At 45.7% G+C, this 24,755-nt stretch overlaps 1 protein-coding gene across 5 annotated transcripts in view; it reads right to left on the bottom strand.

The window, feature by feature from the left end:
- LOC127605628 (contactin-associated protein-like 4) overlaps positions 1 to 24,755 on the bottom strand; it is a 157,910-nt gene that overhangs the window by 62,954 nt on the left and 70,201 nt on the right. For all 5 annotated transcript variants that reach the window (XM_052073317.1, XM_052073319.1, XM_052073320.1 and 2 more), the window contains exons 11-16: positions 16,734 to 16,840; positions 12,057 to 12,176; positions 6,437 to 6,637; positions 6,088 to 6,250; positions 5,721 to 5,845; positions 4,308 to 4,478 (exon numbers count right to left, since the gene is read on the bottom strand). In XM_052073317.1, coding sequence (XP_051929277.1) covers positions 4,308 to 4,478; positions 5,721 to 5,845; positions 6,088 to 6,250; positions 6,437 to 6,637; positions 12,057 to 12,176; positions 16,734 to 16,840 — 887 coding nt within the window. The remainder of the gene's footprint in view (positions 1 to 4,307; positions 4,479 to 5,720; positions 5,846 to 6,087; positions 6,251 to 6,436; positions 6,638 to 12,056; positions 12,177 to 16,733; positions 16,841 to 24,755) is intronic.

The following is a 24,755-nucleotide window of genomic DNA, read 5'->3' as shown; positions in this document are numbered from 1 at the left end:
ACAGCCACCGCCATGATTTATAGCAGAAGACAACATTGGGATGTGAAAAGGGCGACTCACTGAATATTCTATTCATACATTTAAAATGTCTCAGCCAGAAAACAAAAGGACATGAAAGCAGGGATCCAGCTTGCCTGAATGATGAAGTTTTTGTATTTCACTGATGTTTGTGGGTACACTTTACGCGTATGTAAGTTCAGTGTACTGAAATGGTCTCTGAAATGTAGCAACCTTCATTAAGAAAATTAAGTTAAAATAGAGCTGAGCCCACAAATTTGATTTATTTTTTTTGGTTCTCCACACAAACTGTCTAGATAACTTATCTCCATCATGTGCCAAGTGGAAAAGCAGCCTTCCCAAGGCTCCATGGGTGGGAAGTGACTTCTTCCCTCTTGCCTATTGTTAGAGGGATATATGAGCAAAATTGTATCATGTTTAAAGTTTCATTTAATCTGAGCAAATCTAAGCGTTTGGGTGCGTATCCAGCACCCCCAAATGCCTGTGCACAAAAGCTGAGGGACGTTGAAGTCCACAATTAGCACGTCAATGCAGGTGGGCAATCACGGGTGACAGGGCAAAACTCGGTCACAAAAGGGAAATGAAAAATTCTGGAACAGCGGTTGAACAACAACAGACGAGTTGAGAACACCCGTCGCGCCCAGGCGACATTGGCCATCCGCAAAGTCTGCAACATGTCAATTCGATGTAGACCAGAAAGAAAAGGAGCCAACGTACTGGTGGTTCAATGTTTAAAAACAGGTAACCAATCACTACCGAGGGGCCGGACTGGGGGTGCGGTATACAAATATCGGGGGCAGTGTTTTCCTTGTATTTTACAATAAAAGTCTGAATTGGCGGGAAGGGAGCTCGAGAATATGATCGCGGAGCAACTAAACTGTCGTTCGCTCTTTGAGATCCCCTCCCGCCAATATTGAAGACAATTTTCCTGTGTGCCGAGTCATTTCTTTAACTTTAAAATCTCTGACACCCATCCGTGGGCACAACTGGACAGCAGCTGGAACAGCTGGGCCAGCGATAGAGAATTGGAGAAGACTGTGGCTTCAGGCGCTTATCTGTGCCAGTCCAGTGGAACAAAAATAAGTCTCCATTTTATCATACTTTGGAAACATTAGTCACTTTGAGTATTTTCTTCAGTGCAGCTGCCAAGCCTGGCAAGTTTCTCAGGTTTGATTCTTTTGATTCTTGGATTCATTTACAATCATACAGTGCTTTTTCTGATTTAGGCCTTTTGAATTAAACTACAACTACTGTTGAAATTCATGTTTCTACAAAATCAGTCTGTTCTCAGCTATCGTCACATTTTTAGTGCTATTGTGACTTCCTAAGTGAAAAGTTATTAACGAATCGAGACCTTAAAACTGTGGAGGGGTGGAGCTTCGATGCTTACGATGTCGATGGCCATGTGTTTGAAATTTACATGAGTGCTGGGCGCCCCGAGCTGTCTTCATCACCAATGCATGAGACGCAAATAATCACACGTTGGATTTGCTCGGTCAAATTTAGCCCCCTGCACAACTTAAAATCTTTTTTTTAAAGGTGCATGAAGAAACGTGCATTTCTCAGTGTTTGAGTCGTGGATCACACTATTGATGAGTAAAGCACTAGTTTATTCAACTTTATGTTTTTAAAAGAGAAAGCGACCAGCGGCATAACGTGTGCTTCCGTATTCATCATCTAGACATTCCTGCAAACCCTGGCGTCTTAGCCATAGAAGATGTCAAAAGGTCTGGTGGCCCATGTACGATGAACCCAATAATCTACAACCCAATTGCAGGGCACACATAGACACACAGACAAACATCCAAGTGTGCTCACAATCATGCCCAGGGACAATTTAGAGTGTTCAGTTAGCCTGTCATGCATGTTTTTGTATTGTAGGAGGAAACCGTAGTACCCGGAAAAACCCCACACAGGCATGGGGAGAACATGCAAACTCCACACAGGAGAGTCGGAGCTGGAATTGAACCCTGCACCTCTGTTCTATAAGGCAGATGTGCTAACCAGCTGTGCAGCGTGGCACAGGATGAGATACACATCAAATTACCATTTGCGAAATGTATCTTTGAAGGGAATGACACATGCACAGTATGACATATATATGTACCGAATTTTCACGACTATAAGGCGCCATTAAAAGTCTTAAATTTTCTCCAAAATGGACAGGACGCCTTATGATGCGGAGCGTCTTGTGTATGTGCTGAGTTCCAAAACCTGACTGACAGCCGACACGCTGTTTATATAGAGAAAAGGCGGAAGTGACTGTGGACAGGCATGCGGCAAAGACGTCGGCCAATCAGTGAAGGGTGGGCGTGTATAAATACATATATGGAGAGAGAGAGAGAGAAAAGGCAGACATGAGTGAGGACAGGCATGCGGCAAAGAAGTCCGCCAATGAGTGGAGGATGGGCATGTAAGTGGACGCTAAAGGGACGCCCCAAGCAGGTACCAACACCTGTATAGAGTGTGGCTATGTGCATTGTTGCAAAACAACTTCGGTTTTGGTTTCTAAGAACCCTCGAAAATAAATTCTACAAAGAGACACGCCTACGAAGCTCAGTTCAAACTTCAAGCCATCGGTTTTGCTTTTGGCATGCGTGCCGATCTCACAGCAGCGGTGAAAAACCAAGTCAAGCAAATGAACTCTTGAGCTTGCCGTTATTCCCGGAGGATTGACTAAAGAACTCCAACCGCTGGACATCAGCATCAACCGGGCATTCAAAGTAAAGTTGCGACCGGGCGTTCAAAGTAAAGTTGCGAACGGCATGGGAACAATGGATGATCAATGGCAAACAACTTTTGACAACTTTACAAAGAGTGAGAGGGCAGCGCTGGGCGAGTTACGCCACAATTTGCAAATGGGTTGTGGCTGCTTGGACGAACGTGTCTGCTTGCACCGTTGTTCGAGTTTTTGGCAAAGCCGGCATCATTTCTGTGGAGCCACATGGCAATGACAGTGACTCTGACAACGAGAGGGAACACGGCGTTTTTGATGGATTACCGGTACTTGCACAATTGTTCAATTCTGATACAGAGGTGAGGACTTTGATGTTTTCCCGCTTTAAAACTGTGGCCAATAATACAGTGCGTTTTGTCTATGTGTAAAATACAGAAATATCACCCATTAACGAGACTGCGCCCAACCATACGGTGCGCCGAATGGTCGTAAAAATACGGTACCTAAAATGCCAACAGACCAGCTGGGATAATGGATGGAAAGATGGATGAGATCCATCCAACCATTTTCTAATCCGCTTTTCTTCATGAGGGTAAAGGCTGAGCTTTTCACAGTTGTTTTCAGGCATCAGGTGTGGTACACCCTGAGCTGGTTGCCAGCTAATTGCAGGGCACACATTGATGAACAACCATTTGCGCTCACAATCACACCCAGGGACAATTTGGAGTGTTAAATCATGTTTTGGAATGTGGAAGGAAACTGGAGTACCCGGAGAAAACCCACTCAGGCACGCGGAGAACATTCAAACTTCACATAGGAAAGCCGGAGACCGCAATTTATATCATGACCTTTGCACTGTGAGGCGGACATGCTAACCAGTTTACTACCGCGCCACCCATCTGTATCTCAATATATTGGAATATATAGTATAGGCCATTTGTATATAAGTAGAATGAGTGAAATCAGTTTGATTTGATCCACTCACATCTTTTAAATCATAACAGATTTTCCGATTCCGAGATTTTTTGGTTACATGCCTATATGGTTGCCATCATGCGGTCTCTTGAAACTGTCATTTTTTCCCCCACAGATGTATGACTGAGTTGCAATCGAAATCAGTCCTGAGACTCCTTCTAATGTGGATAACCGGTAGGTTGTACACTGTAATCTGTGCCACATCTACGTTTCTGTCTTAGACATGCAACTCAAACGAGTCTTCTCCTTTATTACGGTAATCAAACTGCTCGACTGCAGGTATCCACATTTAGAGATAAAGTCAACAGTGTTGATTCTTGTTTGACAACTTTTTTCTCATGGAGGATGCAGAAAATAGAAATACAGCACAGATGGGAAATTGTGAAAAAGGAAACAAATTAATAAAAAATAACAACAAAGAGTATTTTATATGTATTCTGAAGGATCCTATAACATCTAACCACCTGTTGCCTGAAGAATAGCAGCCAAATTGGAGGCAAGCTGTTTTTTCTTTTGAGCGAGAGAAGAAAAGACACTGGGCAGAGAGAAGAAACTAGAGCCTAGCTTTGTCATGTCATACTGAAAGCAAAAACATGATTGCATTACGATAAGGAAAAAGAGCTGAGCTTTCACTTACATCTGAGTTCGATTCGGATAAAATCTTTGATGCCCAGATTTTCCAGGAAGACCCCAGAGGAAGATGTTGTTTTGAATAAAAAGGAGATGTCTGCATTCAGCTCTCCATGAAAAGTAGGGAAGTGAAGGTAGGATGTCTCTTTATCAAAGAGTGCAGCATTCCAAAAACTTTCTGGAACACAAAAATGACATCGGTTTGTAAAGTCTGTACATATTGTTCACAAAAGCACTTTAATACTTACTGCCATGCTTAAAACCTAAAAAATTAGTACATTTAAAACAATTGAGTAATTGTAAGGTATGGTAATTAGTTTGGAACAAAAGCAGAGCTGCAACCGGGGTTCTAAGTTCACTTTTTTTGAGCACCATCCAAAGTGGCTCCGACCTCCCTGTGTGGAGTTTGCATGTTCTCCACGGTCCTGCATGGGTTTTCTCCGGGTACTCCGGTCTCCTCCTACTTTCCAAAAACATTATACAGCAGGCTGATTGAACACTAAATTGTCCCTAAATGTGGGTGTGAGCGTGGATGGTTGTTCGTCTCTGTGTGCCCTGTGATTGGCTGGCAACCGGTTCTGGGTGTTCCCCGCCTACTGCCTGAAGATGGCTGGGATAGGCTCCAGCACCACCCGCACCCCTTGTGGGGATAAGCGGATCGGAAAATGGATGGATGGATAGAATGCTTTCGTTTTGAAAATCTCATGAAAATAAATTCCCACACAAGGATAAATTAGCTGTGCTCTCACTGATGGGCTCATCTGCTGTGGAGACAGACAAAAGCAGCGTAACTTAATTCAGATTCGCAGGAGGTTCCATGTGTGTTTACAATGTCCATGTTATGGACACAGGGACTTGCTTTGTAGAGAAAATGGGCTAATGCTTGCTGTTTATTTGCATTCGAGTTGACCCACCATTGAGTTGTTGGATGCGTAACTGTTGGTAACTGACAGTTCAGCGCACTGGATGCTTTGACTTGGAGCGGGAGGGAGCAATAAGCTCGTCAGACACTGCACTCCATTTTAAGATGTCCTATCACCTCCTTTGCACAAAATCATCTCATTGTAAGTGTTGCACTGAAGCGGCTCTTCATTTAGTTTGACAAAGTTAAGCCACACTCGTGATCAGCTCCAGGTGCACCCACATGACGTGCGGGTGTCAAAGTTATTGAACGCACCTCGTATATCTGACTGACACTATTGCCTCACGCATCACTGCCCAAACTGGCTGTTAAGTTTTTATCAACACCTGCCAAAATGAATTATAACTTGCATTTGGTGTGTTGGCAGGTGTTAATTTCGAACCCCGAATCTATGCAGTTTTTACAAGAGACCAAAATAGATTTGATAACTTGTGTTACGCAACAAATCTTCCCATGTTGAAAAATTACAAACATGTAACATAATCAAAAAGAACCTACTGTCTCCATGACAACGAAGAGGTCCCACTTTGTAGGCAGCTTCTGAGCCTGGCTGGCCACCCCCGAGTACCAGAGATCGGACTGGCAGAGTCTCCATGTGGGTGAGGAGACCTGAGTCATTAGTCCTGACGATGGTCAAAGAAGAGGAAAAGCAGAAGAATAGAAACATAAACAAAGAACAAGGTGAGAAGAAATAAGAAGAGCCACCAAAATGTTGTGGATAATTTAGCCATCTAAGCCAATTTTAGATTTGAAAAGCAGTACTGCGGAAACGCTCCCCCCCCCCCCCCCCCCCAAAGACCAAACACAAATCAATACGAATGCATTAACCAAACATCATACATAGGGGTATTACAAATTACAACACCATTGTTCACTGTCAGCATCACAGTTGCACTGGACATTTGAATTCAGACAGTTGTTATGCAGGGCGCAAGCACACTGTCGAGTCCCTGGCAAAGCTCCAGCCCAATGTGTTTGGATCTGTCCAGGAGCTTGACCTCCAAACCACCAGCTTAGTGGTGTACTGTCTGAAACACAGACAACAATTACCATTTGGTATTTTACAGACATTCATTAATTGTGGTCCCAGACACTGGATTGGGTGAACCTGCACAACACAAGGATTAGTAGGATTCTTTTAAATTGTACATTTTCTTTTTAATAAAGATTTCTAAATGGGATTACAAACAAGCATTAATGCTATTAATTTTTACCTGATTTGTTGAGGAGACGGGAATTCCTGCAAAAGTATGACAGTTCCTGCTCACAATGCTCTGATTGGTTGAGGATCACCGCTAACTGCTCCTCTTCTGAAGTGTACTGGAAATGGGCTCTATGGTGTTGCTTTCTCCCAGTGCTCGACTGCAGTGTGGTCACTTCTGTATTATTGTGCTTGATCACAATCCATGCCCTGTCTTCAGTGGTCACACGAGAGACATCATTTCCAAGTACGTTAATGCAGCACTTTGGAAGCAGAAATTTAGAGGGAACAGATGAAGTAACTATCTTGCCAAAAGTATTTGCTCACCTGCCTGATTCACTTGTGAATTTAGGTGGCATCATATTCTTAATTCATCTGATCACTATGACATTGGTCCACCCTTTGCAGCAATAACAGCTTTAACTTTTCTGGGAAGGGTATCCATGGGAATTTTTCACCATTCTTACACAAGCGCATTTGCGAGTTCACACACTGTTGTTGGGCCAGGGGGCCTGGGTCTGGGGCTCTCGGTCTCTGCTCTAATTCATTCCAAAGGCGTGCTATCAGGTTGAGATGAGGACTCTGTACAGGCTATTCAAGTTAATGCTCACCAGACTCTGTCTGATCTGTCTTTCTGGACCTTGCTTTGTGCTCTGTTGTATAGTCATGTTGGGAGAGGAAGCGGCTACCTACAAACTATTCCTACAAAGTTGGAAGGATAAATTTGCCTAAAACCTCTTGCTATGCTCAAGTGTTCACAGTTAAAGTTTAACTGTGACTAAGGAAGCAAGCCCAGCTCTTGAAAAACAACTCCATACCATCATCCCATCCATGATCTGATCTGCTTATCCTGATGAGGGTTGCGGGTGTGGTGGAGCCTATCGCAGCTGACTTTGGGCAGTAGACCTTGAACTCGTTGCAGCCAATTACAGGGCATGCATAGACGAACAACCACTCTCACTCACAATCACACCTAGGGACAAATTGGAGTGGTACATTGACCTTCCATGCATGTTTTGGAATGTGGGAGCAAACCAGAGTAACCAGAGAAAACCCATGCAGGCACGGTAATCACGTGCCAACTCCATACAGAAAGGCCGCAGCCAGAATCGAACCCAACACATCTGTACTGTGTGGCTGACGTGCTAACCAGTCATCATCGTGCTGTCCTACTACAATCCCCACTCCACTAATCTTTATACTTGGCACAATGCAGTCAGACAAATTCCATTCTCCTTGCAGCCACCAAACATATACTGTTCCAGCAGATTGTCAGATGGAGAAGCATAATTGGTCATTCCAGAGAACATCTTCCTTACAAGAGGAAGTCATGCTTCCTCATGTAACATTCATTTTAGCAGACGTGTTTGTTGTGATTTACGCAGATCTTACTGTTTGTTTGTTTTTTTTGTGTTATTTCTGCATAGTGTATTAGTCCCTGATCATGGGCTAATAAAATACAGTAAATATTCCCATCCCCGGAATTCTATGGAAAGGAATATCCTTCACCCGGAAGAAAAACCTATGCATTAACATTTTGACTACGATATTACATGTTACCGGAAGGTGCGTAAGCGGAAATTCCACTACCCGTAACCCGGATGGAGGTGTAATGCCGCGAGAGCTTAAATACACGCAACGCCCACCCGATGCGACGGAAAAGACAACGCTGAAACAAGTTTCAAGACGCAAATCTATGAAACTTTAAACAACAAGGCATCGATTCAACTCCTGATGATGACAAGCCACATTCCAGCAAGGAAGCAATGCAAATGGCAACAAAAATCCTTCACTATGCACAATGTATACAACAATGCAACAAGTATACCAAACATCGGTGATCAACGTTACTTGCAACTAGCAAGAAAACTGTATGACACGCAGGCAAACATTGTCATAAACCGAAGAATGCAACCAACAAAACAATCCAAAATGCATATTTTTTTCCCAAGACAGAAAAAAATAAACATTAAAATACTGTACGTATTTTTACTGTTGTGATTTTTTGGATACACCTGTATTGCGGTTTTTGTTATACAGTGCACTCCGCTTAATAGAACACCGGTTAATAGAGTAATCCGCTTAATAGAGCAAAAGGCTCTGGAACAGATTTGCCTAATGCAATTTCCTATAAAGATACTCCGCTTAGTAGAACAGATCTCCGCTTAATAGAACAGGCCGTAAGCAATGAACATTGTAAACTAGTGGTTTTCGAAGTGTAGCTATCGCGATACTGTACCACTATCGCGAGAAAACGCGGTAGTTCTAGCCGTATACAGTAACTGGTAGCACGCGTCACTCCACACATAGACACACGCACGTCACAATGGCTTCAACTTCATTCAAGAGACGAGAGAGAGACGAAGTGTAGCTATCGCGATACTGTACCACTATCGCGAGAAAACGCGGTAGTTCTAGCCGTATACAGTAACAGGTAGCACGCGTCACTCCACACATAGACACACGCACGTCACAATGGCTTCAACTTCATTCAAGAGACGAGAGAGAGACGAAGTGTAGCTATCGCGATACTGTACCACTATCGCGAGAAAACGCGGTAGTTCTAGCCGTATACAGTAACAGGTAGCACGCGTCACTCCACACATAGACACACGCACGTCACAATGGCTTCAACTTCATTCAAGAGACGAGGGCTATCACCTGCGGATAAGAAGGACATACTCAGACGATACGATGCATTGCCGGATTCTCAGAAGGTACGCCCGCGGTTTACAGGACTTCCCTCTTATCCAGCGCAATGAGAGGGAAGTCAACCGCAAAATTACAGACTCCTGTTTCCAGACAAAAGTAACAAAATTTTTCTCGTGATTTGAGATGTTTGACTGAAGTTGATTAAAGTTGTTGTTTGATTAAAGATATGGACGTCCACAGTCGAAATATCTCTTCTAACTCGTCAGCAGGGGGTTTTCTACGTGCATAACTTGGTCGTCGACGTGTCTGAAGGTGTACCTAATAAAGTGTCTCCGGTTAATAGAAACCCCGCTTAGTAGAACAGAAGCGCTTCGGCCCAATGGTGTTCTATTAAGCGGAGTGCACTGTATAAACAGTTTTTGGACAGTATATTTTTGTATTTTATTGATCATGTTGTTACACGTGCATTTTGTCAACATAGTTGCAGGTTCATAAAGGACATGTACCATGCTCATTTCCCAAATGAGGAATTTCTGTTATCAGGACAAATTGGACAGCGCAAACACAAGTCCGTATTAGAGAATATTTACTGTACTTTCGGAATTTGAACAAATCACTTTTCGAACAGCCTTCTAGAATGGATTATGGTCAAAAACCGAGGTATGACTGTATAGATAAAGCTGTATTGTATTGGATTCCCTTTCGCATAGCTCCATATAGTAAATGCAAAACACAACTGCAGACAGGGCTCTCTTTAAACAAAGTTGCATTGTATTGTATTCCCTTTCTGCTTGGCTCTCGACGAAGGCGGACGCTTTTTGCACAGCTCCCCTGCCCTCCCACCTTTTTTTTTCCCTGCTCGCCACTTAGTCTTTTGTGCTGTCTTTGTCCAACTTTTTTTTCCCTAGCCTCCTACCGTGTTTTCATCTGAAGAACTAACCATGGAATTAGTTGGCCGGTCTCTCGATGTAATAGACAAAATTTTTTCGACGAAAAGAGTGGGCAGTGGGGAGCCTGCTTGCCCTCTGGGGACACTTGCTGCCGGATACGCCCTGGATCCATGGAGAAAGTGGAGACCGGTGTGCCTGACAGTACTGTCCGCGGAGGATGTGGAAGACATCTACATCATTGGCCTTTTGATAACAGGTATGCTGCTGTTTGGTGTTGGCAGCTTGCTGTTCTATCGCAAAATTCAACCGACGGGGGCGGCTTTATTAGAAGTGAAGAAGCTGCCGGTCACTCTGGATGGCTTGCCGCGAATGTCCAACAGTCAGACTCAAGCGGTGACTGAGCTCAACCACAAAATTGTTGCGACTTTGCGACTTTGCGGTTTTGGAGTGACTCCGTGCGATTGAAAATACCATGGAGACGTTGGAATCCACGCTGCGAAATAATTTTCGGATCTGAATGATTGGCGCCAGTGAGGAGATACAGACCAAGATCTCAAGGCTGTCTGGAATTGTTGGCGGCCGTCTCTCCAAAACAAACAACGCTATCTGGCCTTTCCCCTGGATGGAAATACGCATGGAGTCGAGGGCCCCCACCACCACCCCCCTCCTTCTTGGCCATGGACTGATAAGCCGGGACTGTCTTCATGATGACCAGACCTTGACGAAGCAGCTATGACCTGTACACGCATACACGACTGGACGAGCACATGCACATACACATCATTGTTATCACCGTCTTCATCGCTCCGATTCTTTTTCCCCCGTGACGTGGTTCGATATTGCGGAGCGCAACGGTGACCGTGCAGCTGGTCATTTTTCGGCCGCGTCGCGTTTGCCCCCCCCCCCTTCCCATTCCCCCCCCCCCCCCCCTTATACATGTTATGTCTTGTCACTTGTTGTAACTGTCAAATGCTTATTCATGTGCTAGGGTCTTTTTTATCCTGGACTTAAATTATCCTCGGAAGAGGATAGTTCGAGTGTGTTTTTTTTTCCCTCTCCCTACCCAGCGTTTTTCCTTTCTGAATTCTGATTGTAATTTCCCCATTGCGGGACAAATAAAGGATATCTTAATCTTAATCTTAGCTCCATCGAGTGGATGCATAGCAAAACTGCAACCACTATTGGAGCTTCTATTATATATATTTGAATGCCTTACATATGAAAACAGTTCTAATGACACAATTTTTGCCTTACAGGCAGGAAATAACATGAAAACAGTGAGGAAACATTGATTTACTGTATTCAAATTAGGCGAGCTGTGTGAGTGGCAATGTAAAATGGCCACCAGTGGCTTCTCTTCTCCCTGAAGCGATTAAGGCAGCATTAGCAGTCCTGGTTATTATAAATCTGTCGATAGTCTGTTTGTGAGCCAGGGAGGGACGGTGTGAGTCTTTTAGTTACTTGCTCGTTTAGTTTTATGTATAAACTGTACTGTATTTGCAAACACATTCAAACATATTGATAATGTGTGGGCTAAATGCATTTTTCTTTTACTTGAGCATATGCAAGTCAATACTGAATGGAATTATGGGAATAAATCCTTTTTTTAGCATTTAGCCTACATTTTATCAATACGTTTGAATTGAATGTACTTTGCAAATATGTTCGCACTCCCCGCTCACTCTTTCCCTCTCCCCCCTTTACGGTATCGGTCAAAGCCATCCTTTGCCCCGGGAGAGAAAGTCCTGGCACCATGCTTGGAACACCCGATTCCAATTATTCAGATGGGTGAGAGAATACCTTTGGCAATATATAACTTAATAGTTATACAAAAAACAAATGAGCAAATTACATTAAATGTAATCAAATTTGTAAGAAAATATTTAGCAAAGAGTAGATTGAAACTGTATGAATAATGGAATTATGCCATGAATGTTTAAATAGGTTTTTGGGTGTGTGTGTGTGTGTGTGTGTGTGTGTGTGTGTGTGTGTGTGTGTGTGTGTGTGTGTGTGCGTGTGCGTGTGCGTGTATGTGTGCATGTGCGTCTGCATGTGCGTGTGCGTGTGTGTGTGTGTGTGCGTGTGTGTCACCTGACATGTTGCAGTATACGAGTTGAGGTTTGATTGGTCCACTGCCATCCACATCCACATAGTAATGTCCTGATGTTCTCCCTTTGTGTTTGTATGCCTCACAGGACTGCTCATATCTTGCTGTGGAGAAAAATAAACACCAGCTCAAAATATATGGATCATGAATGATCTGTTTAAAATCTTGAAATTCACTCTCACATGAACAGGTGTCAAGAAAAGTGTTTTGTGTGTCTCGGCGTGTTTTTAACCAAGGCGCAATATTGCAACATTTTGGAATTTCCTGTGCCTGGCTGACGATAAAAAACCAAAGTAGAACATTCTATTGTCGCTTCTAAAATGGGTTTTTGTAAATGTCTTTTGATAGGCTGCTCCAGAACGAGGTGACGATATTGCATTTCTACTGTGCCAGATTTGCATCAATGTCCGTTTCAACATCGTGTATTCATTAATGCAAAAATAAAAAGCTGAGGGGGTTCACATTTTTTTCTTCATATAATTAAGTCCTCCTTGTGGGTCCTGGCCTTGCCGTGGCAAGGAGGCTTGTGTGTTCCAATGATCCGGAGAGCGTTACCGTCTGGAGCTTGCTCCAGGTAGGGTCTCCCTTGGCGGGCCGGTCTTCGGGGAGGTTCCAGACTAACAAGGTCCCAACGGTGTGTCGGTACGCCGCTGAGATGGCAGCCCCATGATCCGACTATCCTGCAGAGGGCCAACAACCCACTCAGGAGAAATTAATTGTTACGAAACCGACCAGAAGAAACCAGACTGCCCAAACCGAGACAAGACATAGGAACGCCCCCGACCAACGAGTACGGATTGACCTACGCCTGAAGACGCGCATTGCCACATGGAACGTCCGAACGCTTCTTCGGGTTGGAGCTCATTTACTGCTGTCCTTGGAGCTCTCCCGCTACAAAATCACCATGGCGGGTCTTTGTGAATCAAGATGGCAAGGCAGCGGCGAAACAGCAGGAGAACACAGCTTCATATTGAGTGGCCCTGAAATCCGGACGGGCCTCCATGGAGTTGCGCTGGCCATGTCCAAACATACACGGCAATCACTTATCAGCTGGATCCCAATTAACGATCGACTCCTGTCTGCACGGTTCCTCCACAGACATGGCAAGATGACAGTCATCGTTGCTTATGCCCCCACAGAACTCGCCGATGATACAGTGAAGGACACCTTCTTCGACCAACTCCATCAGGTCGTTAGCCAAACCCCACCACATGACATTGTCATCATCCTCACGGACGCCAATGCAACCTTCTCTTCTTCCTCCAGAGAAGGACCATCTCACCAAACCCCCACACAACCCATTGGCACCACCTTTGTCGATAACACCACAAATGATAACGGCAAGCGTCTGCTTCTCCTCTGCCATTCAAATAACCTCTGTATCACCAACACATGGTTCCCCCGCAAGCAGATCCATCACTGGACCTGGTATAGCCCTGATGGAAGAACCCGGAAGACCATATCATCATCTCCCGCCGCTGGCGATCCTCTGCCACCAACTGCAGGGTCTTCAGAGGTGCACAGTTGGGCAACACTGACCACCGCCTGTTGGTTGCCCAGCTAAGACTTAAAATACGACCAGACCCATCTATCAGGCCACAGCCACGCTTAATGTCTTCCAGACTCTGCGACCCCACCACTGCCTCCGCATATCGCCGCTCCATCACCAACGCCTTCACCGCTCTGGCCGTTGATGACATCGCAGACTGGGAGACTTTCAAATTAAAGATCAACCAGTCTGCCCAGGACGTATTGGGAAGATCAAGATGTCTTCCCAAACAACCATGGATCTCACAGCCGACCCTTGACATCATTGACCGCCGCCGTGCTGCTCGCCTGCGCGGTGATATCACAGAGTACCGGAGGCTCAATGCAGCACGGAATAAGATAAGATATCCTTTATTCGTCCCACAATGTGGAATGCGGCAATTGCAACTGACAGGGAGAGATACTGGGGAGAAGAGGCCGAACGCATGGAATCAGCAGCACAGCGCAACGACCTTAGACAGGTCTTTCAAATGCTGCGCCAAGCCCGCATCGGACCACACATCAAGATCGCCCTCATGAAGGATGCCAGTGGAAATCGCATCACCACTGAAATAGACTGCCTTGAACTCTGGAAAGAACACTATAGCAACCTCCTTCAACACCCTCCAGTTCCCACCGACCTCCGTCTTGTCACTGCTGCCAACTCTACCACCCCCAACCCCAACTGCAAAACTGACCCAGTCACAATCGACGAGGTCAGAGCAGCAATAAAATGACTAAAAAATCACAAGGCCCCTGGAATCTGTGCCATCACCGCAGAGCTGCTCAAAGAAGGTGGTGACTCCATGGCCCAGTGGCTCACCCACATCATTAACCATGTGTGGGTGGCAGAACAGCCCCCCACAGACTGGACCCGAGGCATCATCCTGCCATTCTGGAAGCGGAAAGGCGACAAGCAACTCTGCAACAACTACAGAGGCATCTCACTGCTCTCCATACCCGCAAAACTGTTCACCCGGATCCTTCTCACCCGCGCCCTTCCCGCCATTCGAAGCCATCGCTGCCCCCAACAAGCTGGATTCATGCCCAACCGGTCTACCATAGATCACATCTCAGCAGTTAGACTCATTGTTGAGAAGGTTAGAGAGTTTCGGAAGGACCAACATCTTTTTATAGCCTTCATAGATCTCAAAGCTGCCTTTGATACAGTCGACCACCTCTCCCTTTGGAACATTCTGAAATACCTTGGAGTGCCACCCAAAATAACCACATTGTTCCAGCGACTCTACAACAACTCAGAGAGCTGTGTTCGTGTGAATGGGAAGGACTCAGAGTGATTCCCCATTAACAGCGGGGTCAGACAGGGCTGCGTGGCCGCTCCTGATCTATTTAACTGTGTCATTGACCACCTTATGATCCGAGTCCGGGAGCAAGTCGCAGGCGTGTCGCTCGGCAACTTCCACCTGACCGACCTTGAATACGCTGATGACACCACCCTGTTCAGCAACTCCCTCCAACACCTCAGCAGTGCCCTCTCCATATACCAAACAGAAGCAGCAAAGCTGGGCCTCCAAGTAAGCTGGCAGAAAACCAAACCTATGTATATCGGTGACGGACCCAACCCCTACCCCCTGATCTTTGGCACAGACGAAGTGCAATTTGTCAACTCCATCATCTACCTGGGCTCCACTATTACCAGCAGCGGCTATCTCAAGCCAGAGATTGACCGCAGACGCGCCCTCGCGGCCGCGGCAATGCAGTCACTGTGGCGGCCCCTCTGGCGCCACCACTCAGTGTCCCAAAAGACCAAGATACGCATTTATAACGCAGCAGTTCTTCCCATCCTCCTGTATGGTGCAGAATCCTGGCCATTAAACAAGACCCAGGCCAAGAGGATCGACGGCTTTGACAGCAGGTCACTAAGAACCATCTTGAACATCAGCTGGCACCTCCATGTTTCCAACTCAGACCTCCGAAAACATACCCTTCAGCCCCCTGCATCCCGACTGGCCGCTCAGAGGCGCATCCGTTGGCTTGGTCATCTCCTCCGATTACCCCCGGAACACCCAACTCGTGCCATCTTCTCATTTGATCCAGCGACAGCCGGCTGGAAAAGGCCACGCGGCAGACCCCACACCAGATGGCTTGATGTCATCAGAGAAGATCTCAAACACCAGGGCCTTACCCTGGAGGATGCAGCGGACCTGGCCCATGACCGTGGTCATTGGCGGACCCTGGTGAAGCTGATCGGCTCTACGCACTGCGACGACCCAGCCGAATGAGACTGGGCCCCCGCGTCGCAAGAGCATTATTATTATTATTATTATAATTAAGTGGAACGATGATAATCTCGGATCACGTGGACATTGAGGGTCAATTGGTGAATAGTGAACATCTGAATAAAATAAAAGATTTTTGATGAAATCCTGAAATATGAACGCACTGAGCACCACCAACTGCTGTGCGTGTTTTTTTCATGCAGCAATACCATCCCCGCTTACACTGCGGAGCTGATACACATTTTTCATCATGTCCTAAAAAATGTCGAGATGTGTGAGTAAAATATGTATTTACATCTAATATACATACTGCTCTCACGTAATGCTAATGTTCCAACATGCCTGCTGAATTTTAATGGGTCTTAGCACGTTTCCCTGCCCCTGAGTAAGCAGCAAGAAAAAGAATGCCACTTTTGTTAATTTATGAAGTACAAGTTATCTTTCGCAGCGCGGTGAATGACTGGTTAGCATGTCCGTCTCACAGTGCAGAGTTCCAGGGATCAATTCCGGGCTCCGACCTTTCTGTGTGGAGTTCGCGTGTTGTCTCTGTGCCTACGTGGGTTTCATCCCACATTCCAAAAACATGCATTGCAGATTATAGGAGCATTCTACATTGGCCCAAGCTTTAATTGTGAGTGTGGATGGTTGGTTGTCTTTGTGTGCCCTGCAATCGGCTGGCAACCAGTTTAGGGTGTACACCGCCGATTGCCCAGCGACGGCTGGGAAAGGCTCCAGCACACCCATAACCCTCTTGAGGATGAGCGGCTCAGATAATGGATGGATTAATTTATCTGTCAGTGTCTCAAGGGGGAATTCACATTAACGTCATAAAAAGATAGATAGATAGATATCACATTATTTTACATCTTAAAATCACAAAAACCTTTTACTTACAGCTGTGACAGGTAGCGCCTCTGTAGCCATTGTTGGAACAGTTACAATGGAAGGTGCGCCACGACTGAGTACATGTTCCTCCATGTTCACAGTGATTGGGGGAGCACCTGTGAGACAGACAAGTGAGCAAAAAGAAAGGTTTTATGTTAGAGTTTCTCATAAATTGTGAAAAAACATATAAATAAACTTACTGAAATGAATTGCGCTGCTAAATTAAAACAAAACACACAAAAAACTAAATACAAATGATCAAACCTTGCACTGCCGCACTGTGAGCTGGACGTGCAAACCAGTCGTCCACCATTTGTACCCCATGCTGTCGTGTTTTATTAATTTAATATTTGATTAAAAAAAAAAAATATATATATATATATATATATATATATATATATATATATATATATATGTAACGTAGTGATATATTGCGTTTATTAAATTATGACGGAAGTGACGCAACAGCGCACGGTATGGCACCAGCTTCCCGCCGTAGTTCAGGCAGAGCTACCAGGGAAGTCACAGGGTAAGTCAGGTTTCATTGACGGTCCGGATTCATTCTAGTTTAATTACATTATTTCACTTTGTTTTCCCTTTTTCTACGGCGCTGTGTATTTAATTAGTTCCCGGATTTGTTCCGAGTCCACATTGCTTTTTGTGTCGTCATTTAATTTAAGTTTTGTCGAATGAAAGTTGTTATTCATTGAGTTAACATGTGTTTTTTTTTTGTTGCGCTTTTATTTTCTAGACTGAAAAGCCCCGTGACTTCACCTATCCTGCCATACTGTGTTGCAGGTAGTGCTTCTTTCCTTTTGATTGTACTGTATATAGTTTTTCATGCTGTTTTTCATTTGACTATTAGTGTGGCTGCCGTGTACCAGCGCGGTTCGTCAAGGTCGCCATTACTGTGCATTGTGCAGCCGTTCTGCTGCATGTGATGCCTTCAGCGGCATCTCGTAGATACCAGTGAAAGTGTGGTTTTTTTTTTCTTTTCTTTGTAAATAGTTAATATGCGATCACCTATGTTGTATATTTTGTTTTGTTGTGCATTTAGGTTCTTATGGATGATGTTTAGTTCAGGAGAGCTACCAGGGAAGTCACAGGTTATTTTCTAGACTGAAAAGCCCCGTGACTTCACCTATCTTGCCGTACTGTGTTGCAGAAAATAAAAAAAGGGAAAAGCCACATCCTAGTGTCTGGTATTCTTGAAGCGGCAGCGACGTGGAGCTCGAGACCATCATAGTTGTGACCCCCGTATATATATATATATATATATATAGTGAGCGGCTGGATAGCTCAGTTGGTAAGGCATCGGTTTGGCATACGGGAGACGGTGGTTCGAAAAATGAGCACATAACACCATCCAGGTGTGGGTCCTTGGGCAAGGTCCTTCACGCTAATGCCTACCTCATACAATGATGAGAGACAATAAAATGAATGACATGCCGGCTCAGATGTCGCCCGGCCAAACAAGGTCTGCGTCAGGTGCTGGGGAACCAGAGCATCTTGATGAAAAATGGGCTAGTGGAACCGAGTGGAGATGGGCAAGATGCGATAACATGGCTCTGTTGGAATTCTACACTACTCAAGCAACCCTAGTCAGAGGGGTTACATGCAGAAAATGTGGGCTAAATGGTTACTTCGAGACCCAGAGTCACGGTTGACCACGAAACAACTAGTAACTCAGTGTTCCAACATCCACAAACGGCAACTGCTGTCACAACTTGAGATTGATGAGGTACAACGCAGGTTCCATGGTAAAGGGCCCCAGGCTGCCAGATCAGAAGCGGAGGTCATACCAGAGATTGGGAGGCAAGCCCCAATGAATGAAATGCTGAGCGAGGCAGCAATTGACCTGAAAGCAAAGATCATGGCGAGAATGAAAGCTGGGCAACCTAGAAACCGATTACAACGGCTATGTGAAGTACCACCTGAAAGTCTCATGGAAAGTGTGAATGCAGCACTGAGGGTGATCCCTACCCTAACGATCACGGAAACCAATGAGCTGATATACGCTTCAGCATCAGTGATTCTTGAGATGCTTGGCTATAAGAGCAACCATGGAAGCCATGAGATACGTTACCCCCCATGAAAAAGACGGTTGGAAGCTAAGATGAAGGCGGCTCGGAAAGATTTGAGTCAATTGACGGAGGCCCAGAGAGGTGTGATGAAAAGGAAGATACCCGAGAGGTACATCCAGATGACCATACCTGAAGCACTCGAAACAGCCAAACAAAGGCTCCAAGCCTTGTCCAGCCGCCTAAAGCGGTACACGAAAGAGAATGAGGCCAGACGAATAATTAGGCTGTTCGCAACACAACCTGCGAAAGTGTACGCTCAATGGCAGGATCCTAACAACAGAGCTGACCCACCAAGACTGGAAACTGAAAGGTACTGGAAAGACATGGGAGAAGGAGGTTGCACATAACAGCAGTGCACAATCGCTTGTGACCCTGAGAGAGGAGCACAACAACCTCCCTGAACAGAACCCAGTTACCATAACAGTGGCAGACATACAGGAAAGAGTCTCAGATATGAAGAACTGGACAGCACCAGGCCCGGACATGGTCCACACCTACTGGCTAAAGAAACTCACAGCACTACATGAGCGCCTAGCAGCACAAATGAACCAGCTGCTGAGCTGGATGGGACTCACCCAGGATGGCTAACCGAAGGGCGAACGATCCTGATCATGAACGATCCCTCAAAGGGTGCAGTCCCATCCAACTATTGGCCAATAACCTGTCTCTCCACAACATGGAAGCTCATGTCAGGCATCATTGCGGCTAAGATAAGTGGACACCTGGATCAATACATGAGCGAAGCACAGGAGGGCATTGGTAGAGATACCAGAGGAGCCAAACATCAGGTCCTGGTTGACAGAACAGTCGCACAATACTGCAGGTCCCGACGTACCAACCTGTGCACAGCCTGGATTGATTACAAGAAAGCCTATGACTCGATGCCACATACATGGATCCCTGAATGCTTGGAGTTGTATAAGGTGAACAGGACCCTAAGAGCCTTCGTTGCGAACTCGATGAGGATGTGGAAAACCACACTTGAAGCCATTGGCAAGCCACTTACCCAAGTGTCCATCAAATGTGGCATATACCAAGGTGATGCCCTCTCCCCACTGCTGTTCTGCATAGGATGAACCCCCTAAGCCAAGAAATCACCAAGACAGGATATGGATACCGCCTCAGAAATGGAGCTACGATCAGTCACCTCTTCTACATGGATGACATAAAGCTGTATGCTGTATGGGACATAGACTCCCTGATGCACACAACCAGGATCTACAGTAGCGACATCAGGATGTCATTCGGGCTTGAGAAATGTAGTCGGATGGTGACTAAGAGAGGAAAGGTAGTCCGCACTGAAGGGGTCTCACTCCCTGAAGGAGCAATAGCAGACATTGAGGACAGCTACAAGTACCTCGGTATACCACAAGCCAATGGCAACCTCGAACTGGCAACAAGGAAAGCGGCTACGGCCCAATACCTCCAGCGAGTGAGGCAAGTCCTAAGAAGCCAGCTCAATGGCAAGAATAAGACCCGGGCAATAAACAGCTATGCCCTGCCAGTGATCAGATACCCTGCAGGAATAATAATGTGGCCAAAAGAAGAGATTCAGACCACGGACGTTAAGACACGAAAGCTCCTAACCATGCATGAAGGCTTCCATCCCAAATCCAGCACCCTGAGACTGTACGCAAGCCGAAAGGAAGGAGGCCGGGGACGAGTGAGTGTGAGAGCCACTGTCCAGGATGAAACATCCAAGCTCCATGAATACATCAAGGAGAAGGCTCCAACGGATGACGTACTCAGAGAATGTCTCAGACAATGGGGAACAGAAGATGAGGCACTGGAAGAGGTACCATCATGGGAGGACAAGCCCCTACACTGGATGTACCACCAGACCATAACTGAAGTGGCTGATCTCAAGAAGTCCTATCAGTGGCTAGAGAGGGCTGGCCTGAAGGACAGCACAGAGGCACTCATCCTGGCTGCTCAGGAGCAGGCCCTGAGCACCAGAGCCATTGAGGCCCAGATATACCACACCAGACAAGACCCAAGGTGTAGGTTGTGCAAAGAGGCACCTGAGACGATCCAACACATAACTACAGGGTGTACGATGCTGGCAGGGAAAGCCTACATGGAACGCCATAACCAGGTGGCTGGTATAGTGTACCGAAACATCTGTGCGGCGTATGGACTGGAAACCTCAAGATCAAAATGGGAAACACCTCCGAAGGTGGTGGAGAATGACAGAACGAAGACCCTGTGGGACTTCCAGATCCAGACTGACAAGATGGTAACGGCGAACCAACCAGATATCGTGATCATAGATAAAGGGCAGAGGGAAGCCGTTGTAGTGGACGTAGCGGTCCCAAGTGATGGAAACATCAGAAAGAAGGAACACGAGAAACTTGAGAAATACCAAGGGCTCAGAGAGGAGCTGGAGAGAGCCTGGAAGGTAAAGGCAACAGTCGTGCCTGTGGTGGTCGGAGCACTCGGGGCAGTGACCCCCAAACTAGATGAGTGGTTTGCAACAGATCCCATGAACAACATCGGACAGCTCAGTCCAGAAATGTGCAGTGATAGGAACAGCAAGGATACTGCGCAGAACCCTCAAGCTTCCTGGCCTCTGGTAGAGGACCCGAGCTGAATGAGGGATGGACACCACCCGAGGGGGGGAGGGGATGAGACGAGGATTTTTTATATATAAATAGATAGATTGTATCTATCTATATATCTAGATAATATCTATCTATATATAGATAGATATAGATATATATCTATTTTTTGTAGATTGATACTGTAGATCAGGGGTGCCCAAACTTTTTGGATCGAAGATGTACTTTTCGACCAACTAACCTTATGGGGATGTACCCTTACCGGTGCGCGCGCATGCGCTCGCGCACACACACACACACACACATACACACACACACACACACACACACACACGCGCGTGCACGCCATGATGAGAAACAGTCTGAAATGGAGGCAGGCAACGCACTTTTGCAGCCTGTTAACTATCGTAGCTCACACGTACCGTTTTAAAGTGCTTCCCTGGGCCCTCCTAGATTCCTATTCTTTGCTCATTGTGAATTGTACACGAAGCAAACTCTGAATGAGAAGAATGACGATAAAAGATAGAGCGCAACAGCTCTGATCAAAAGCTGCAATTGCAAACTGCTGAGCGCTAACAGCTTCCGGTGACATAATCACGCGCCACCGTAAATTTAAGATTTACCTTTATTTTAATTTTTTAAATATTTTTTTGTGAAAATGAGACTGATAATATGATTAGTGTTCAGTGTATATTAACACAAAAAATATATTAATAACATGTACAAAGACACACAAATGGTTGTTTGTTTTTTTTCTTCTCGACACTCCTCTGATCTACCTGGGACCTGTCTTAGATCTACCTGTAGATCAGGATCTACCTAATGGGCACCCCTGCTGTAGATAGATATAGCCACGATGCTGTATTGTTATTTGTCCAGTTAACTGCTCTTTGCCATTGTTATCGAGTTATTCAGATGAATTGCCTCATTCAGGTAAACAGTTATTTGAGTGGTCAACAGACAAGAATAGGGCATGTCAATGTTCCGTTCTCGCAAAGCGAATGAATTTCACACCAGTATCGACAAGCGTTCCATGTTCTAAGCACTTCGACGACCTCTCTTTTGTCAACCTGTTTTGCTTTTGAGAAATGGTTTGAAAAAAAGGCGAGTGTGATAATCAATCAATAACCGACTGTTGTTTACGAAAACATTTGATTCAAATGAAATATCCACTTACATATTCACTTTTAAAAACGAAGTAGGAAGAAATAATTATAATAATTAAATAAGAAACAATTATCAGGTCCTTCCCCTTTAATCCCTCCTGTTGTCGCAAGGAAAATTTCATGTTCATGTTTAAATCAGGTGTTCCGGGAAACAAAACATTCAAGACAGAGGCCCTCAACTACCGGAGTTTGACACCTGTGAGACAGTGTGTGTGGCGATGCTCCTGCTGCTTAGACTTGATTTTTGAATCACAGTGCTTGGTGCTTTTGTGACTGAGTCTCTTGTGGTTGATGATTGCCACCCTTGATTGGATCTTCAAAGATATGTCTGAAGTTTGCCTGTGTTTGAGCACGGTGTGAGAAGATGGTGCCTCCGTTTCTGGCTGACATAGGGGCTGATCTTTTCCATGCGCCTTTCTCAGTGTAAGCGCAATAGCAGAAAATGCCGCAGTCAGCTGGTAAAGCTAATACAGGAACTGAAACACGCTTAGACCTCTTGTTGTTCCTGTACTTGTTCGCAAGGATTTACACTGTCATGGCGGGTCCTGGACCCTGTCAACTCGTGCCTGGTACTGGTACCAGTCATCGGTTCTCCCGCACGTCATTGAAGCCCTCTACGCCTCCTTCGACAAGAGGTCCATCTGCAGCTTTTGAGGAAATGTCCCAGAGCTTGGCCATGGGAAGAGGCACACCCTCCTGCTGTTTCCCCATAAGGATAGATCTCTCCGGTCATTGACACACAAAACGTGTATCCTGTAGAAGTTTTTCCTTTCCAATGACCTGCATTTCCTTAGTATAACAATTTAATTTAATTGTTGCCACCTGATTGGGCCTTCTTGGACTCCCCAAGCACTTGAGGCTGTGGGGTAGGAATGGTTGGTAATTTCAAAAACACTTTCCAATGCAAACGGTGTATATTAGCTAAATCAATCAGCAGCTTTGAAGCAACTTTCTTTGAAATAGGCTTTTATGGTCCGATGCTCTGTCTTGTCATTTACCATCCTCCTAAATACCGTCCAATAGGGACTTTGTGAATGACTTCAAATCCTTTTTCATTCATTCATTCATTCTGCGAACCGCTTTATCTTCACTAGGGTTGTGGGGGGTGCTGCAGCCTATCCCAGCTGTCTTTGGGCAGTAGGCGGGGGACACCCTGAACTGGTTGCCAGCCAATCGCTGGCCACACAGAGACGAACAACCATCCACGCCCACACTCACACCTCGGGACAATTTTGAGTGTTCAATCAGCCTGCTATGCATGTTTTATGAATGTGGGAGGAAACCGGAGTACCCGGAGAAAACCAACGCAGGCCCAGGGAGAACATGCAAACTCCACACAGGGAGACCGGAGCTGGAATTGAACCCAGTAACTCTGCACTGTGAAATCAACGTGCTAACCACTGGACAACCAGGCCGCCATGACTTCAAATCTTCCAGCTGAAATCGGGCTCAAGTACGGTCATATTGTTCTCATGAGGGATTTTAATATTCATGTGATTTCTCAGAATAAAACACTGGCAAAGGACTTTTTAAGTCTCATTGTTTCATTTAATTTTATACTTGTGACAAGCCCGACACATGAACAATGACATACTTTAGACCATGGGTGGCCAACCAGTCGGAGATGAAGAGCCAGTTTTTACTGTGTTACTGCAAAGAGCCACATCATACCCTTCCTCGCGCGTGCACACACATGAACATGCACGCACACACCCACACACGCACGCACACACATACACACACACACACACGCATACTCACACAAACACACACACACACACACACGCGTTTTTGGCCAAAGATCGACTTTTGAAGCGACCAACTTCTTACGAATGACCAAATCGCATACGTGCAAGCATACACACACACACAGACGCACGCACACATGCACACACTCACTCGCACGCACGCACTCACACGGGTGCCCACCGGTGCACTCGCGCACATATGCACGCACACCACGATGAGCAACAATCGGAACGGGCCAAAAATGAATGAAAGCTAAAGGTACAAACAAACAAATCATTTTCCCCCCACCCATTTCATCCTCCCACCCCTTACGGTCGACTTGGGACCAGTTCGCTGGCTCCCGGTCGATTCTGATCGACATATTGGACACCCCTGCCTTAAAATCAGCGGTAATTCACTGACTAGCTTAGCGCCGTTGTTTGCGAATGAACGGTAATTCAGTCATCTGATTGGTTGCCCTCTATGTCAATCAAC

This window comes from Hippocampus zosterae, chromosome 8 (genome assembly GCF_025434085.1).
Source record: "Hippocampus zosterae strain Florida chromosome 8, ASM2543408v3, whole genome shotgun sequence".
Taxonomy (NCBI): domain Eukaryota; kingdom Metazoa; phylum Chordata; class Actinopteri; order Syngnathiformes; family Syngnathidae; genus Hippocampus; species Hippocampus zosterae.
This window is presented reverse-complemented; position numbering and strand designations above follow the sequence as displayed.